At 36.5% G+C, this 2,713-nt stretch overlaps 1 protein-coding gene across 1 annotated transcript; it reads left to right on the top strand.

The window, feature by feature from the left end:
• The first annotated feature begins 947 nt into the window (after positions 1-947).
• On the top strand, positions 948-1,739 carry LOC145613916 (DNA repair protein XRCC3 homolog). Its single transcript, XM_081668951.1, has one exon. It carries the CDS (start codon positions 948-950, stop codon positions 1,737-1,739), a length of 792 nt encoding a protein of 263 aa, XP_081525077.1.
• Positions 1,740-2,713: the final 974 nt, after the last annotated feature.

The raw sequence follows: 2,713 nt of genomic DNA, 5'->3' as shown, positions 1-2,713 counted from the left end.
GTAATTTTTGGTTTGATATTTGTTGTTGTGTTTTTATTTTCACCGTGTTTTTGTTTGTTGTTTTTGTTGTTGTTGTTTGGGGTGACAAAGCAGCAGGTACCATGTATGCAATGGCCCCGCACAGATGGGCATCCTTTGGATTTTTTTGGTGGTCAATTCGGATCAACTTATAATCAACCTTTCTTTGTTGGCCCCGGTGGCATGCCGATACAATTTCTGGTTCCATGCAGCTCTGGTGGTGCTGCGAATTTTTCACCTGGGACAGAACAAGAGGTGGGAGAGTGTATTCAGTCGGTAAGTTGTCATTGCATAATCATTACATATTAGTATTATAATTAGATGAAGAATCATTTTTTGGTTTCAATTGGTGGCAGGCTACTAATGTGAGCAACTTGTTACCGTTACCTGCAATCAATTACTCATTTGTGGGTGGAATCCACTTATCCAACACAGCGACGTTGCAGTACTTCACCAACAACTTTCAACGTTGAGGGTTTTAGAGAGTAATTGGGGATGGTGATGGTGATTGTAATGTAATTGCGTTTCTGGAAAAATTAATACCAACTACTGCCTATTTAATACCAATTCCAAACTCTAGTATCAACTTTATATGAAATTATACAAAATGGTTAAATGTATACCAACATCCACTGAATTTATACGAACATTAAAAAAGGAACCCAGAAATCCACGTAATCAATACCAACGTACAGTTGATTCTTCCAAATGGATAAGAGTAATCTTAAAAGTTGTTTGAATCTTATCCTATTGACCTCTTCAACAGATATATATATATATATATATATATATATATATATATATATATATATATATATATATATATATATATATATATATATATATATATATATATATATATATATATATATATATATAGAGTGATCTATGTAAAGGAAAATAATGAGGGCGTAAAGTATTTTAAAAAAATGAACCAAAAAATTAGAACAAAATGTGGAAGAGTAGATCTTATGTTGAATGGGGGTATAGCAACGGGACAAGTGACAGAGTTGTATGGTGAAAGCGGTGTCGGGAAGACTCAAATATGCTTACAGTTACTTCTTACATGCTTGTTTAAACCACCTGAAGGCCTTTACGGGTCATCTATTTATATTCAAGCTTGTCCCATATTTCCGGCGGAAAGGTTGTACCAGCTTAGTTTAACATTTTGTCAAAATAAGGACTTTGATGGGGAAGATCCACTTAGTTTGGTACAAGTGAAGAAGATAAGCAAGGCAAATGAACTAATTTTGGTGTTGAATCAAGTTGAGGCAATGATCATTACTTCACATGAAAGCTGCAGGCACACTATGTTCGTAGCTCTTGATTCAATTGCATATTTGTTTAGACATCACCATGATAACACCACCGAAGGTTTCATCGAGCGTAGAAAGATGTTAGTTGCAGCCGTAAAGAAGATGAAACAATTGGCTAGTAGTTACAATGTTGCATTTGTGGTAGTGAATGAGGCGACTGATATTTTTGACACATCTGATTGTGGAAATGGTATTCGAACCTTCACTTCCGGCCGCGAAGTGAAGGCTTCCCTTGGGATGGTATGGGAAAGTCTGATGCCAATCAAGTTGTTCGTTTCAAAACAATACAACAACGACACGGATTCATGGGAGAGGGACTTGATGGTTGTGAAGTGCAACGAAAACAGTGTAGTAGGTAGGCATTGTAGATTTCGTTTAACCACTGCGGGATTACGTGACTACTAGTGCTTAGAGTATATTTGCAATGGTGGGTTTTAATTGTAATTCTGCTGGGTTGAATTATATGTGTATCCCAACAACGATTGCTAATATACCTACTGATTGTTGAAATTGAAAGTTTAACATACTGACTAAGCGGTTAATTATACCAACACAGTTATTTCTCATATACCAACAGACAGAATAAAAAGCATAACAACAGTTAATAAAAGATAATTCCAGATTTGATGTTGCATCAAACAAACAAACCAATACATTTTTTTAAGGCCCATAATATTCCTCTAACTCACGAAGTATTTCTCTGGCGTCATTGTCTTCGTCTTCCTCTACCTCGAACGTCTCATATTTCTCACTACCATCCGTCCTAAATGTCTGCAACAAAGTGAAATGGTAAAATGGACATTAACTATATTTATTTAATTAGTTACATGAAAATTGAATAAGTGAAAATAATAGAATTACCTTGAATTGTACCTCAAGTAGACAGCCAAACTCAATGCCATTTGCTCTATGCAAGTATCGCGGCTTCAAGTACGCAGCATTCCACCCCAAGACTATTCCCCCAAGACCTTCATCTTGACCAAAAGCATGAAAACAGTAGGTAATTGGTAAATCTTTGCTCAATCGATCGATCATGGTGGTTGGTGTACGACTTTCAGTGATTAGAATAGCGACAGGATTAAGTAAGTCATCAATTTTCTTGAAATTCCGTACGAACGATTGTCGAGTCATACCCCTAGCATTCCAAACTACAATGTACTCCCCAATTAAAATAGGATCTCTATTGTGGGCAACTGATGTACTCAAACTCACCTCAACAGCATGATACCTTCTCCCTGTTTTCGACAATTCAAGGGAATCAACCTTGATTTTGAAGTCGTAAATTTGGGTGTCTACTACCATTAAGTGCAAGGTGTCTGTGAAGGTTCCTATGAACAAATAATTTGGCGATGTCGGCAGCCGGAAAGACGGTGTTAACT

The sequence above is a fragment of the Chenopodium album genome, chromosome 25 (assembly GCF_948465745.1).
Source record: "Chenopodium album chromosome 25, dcCheAlbu1.1, whole genome shotgun sequence".
Lineage (NCBI taxonomy): Eukaryota > Viridiplantae > Streptophyta > Magnoliopsida > Caryophyllales > Amaranthaceae > Chenopodium > Chenopodium album.
This window is presented reverse-complemented; position numbering and strand designations above follow the sequence as displayed.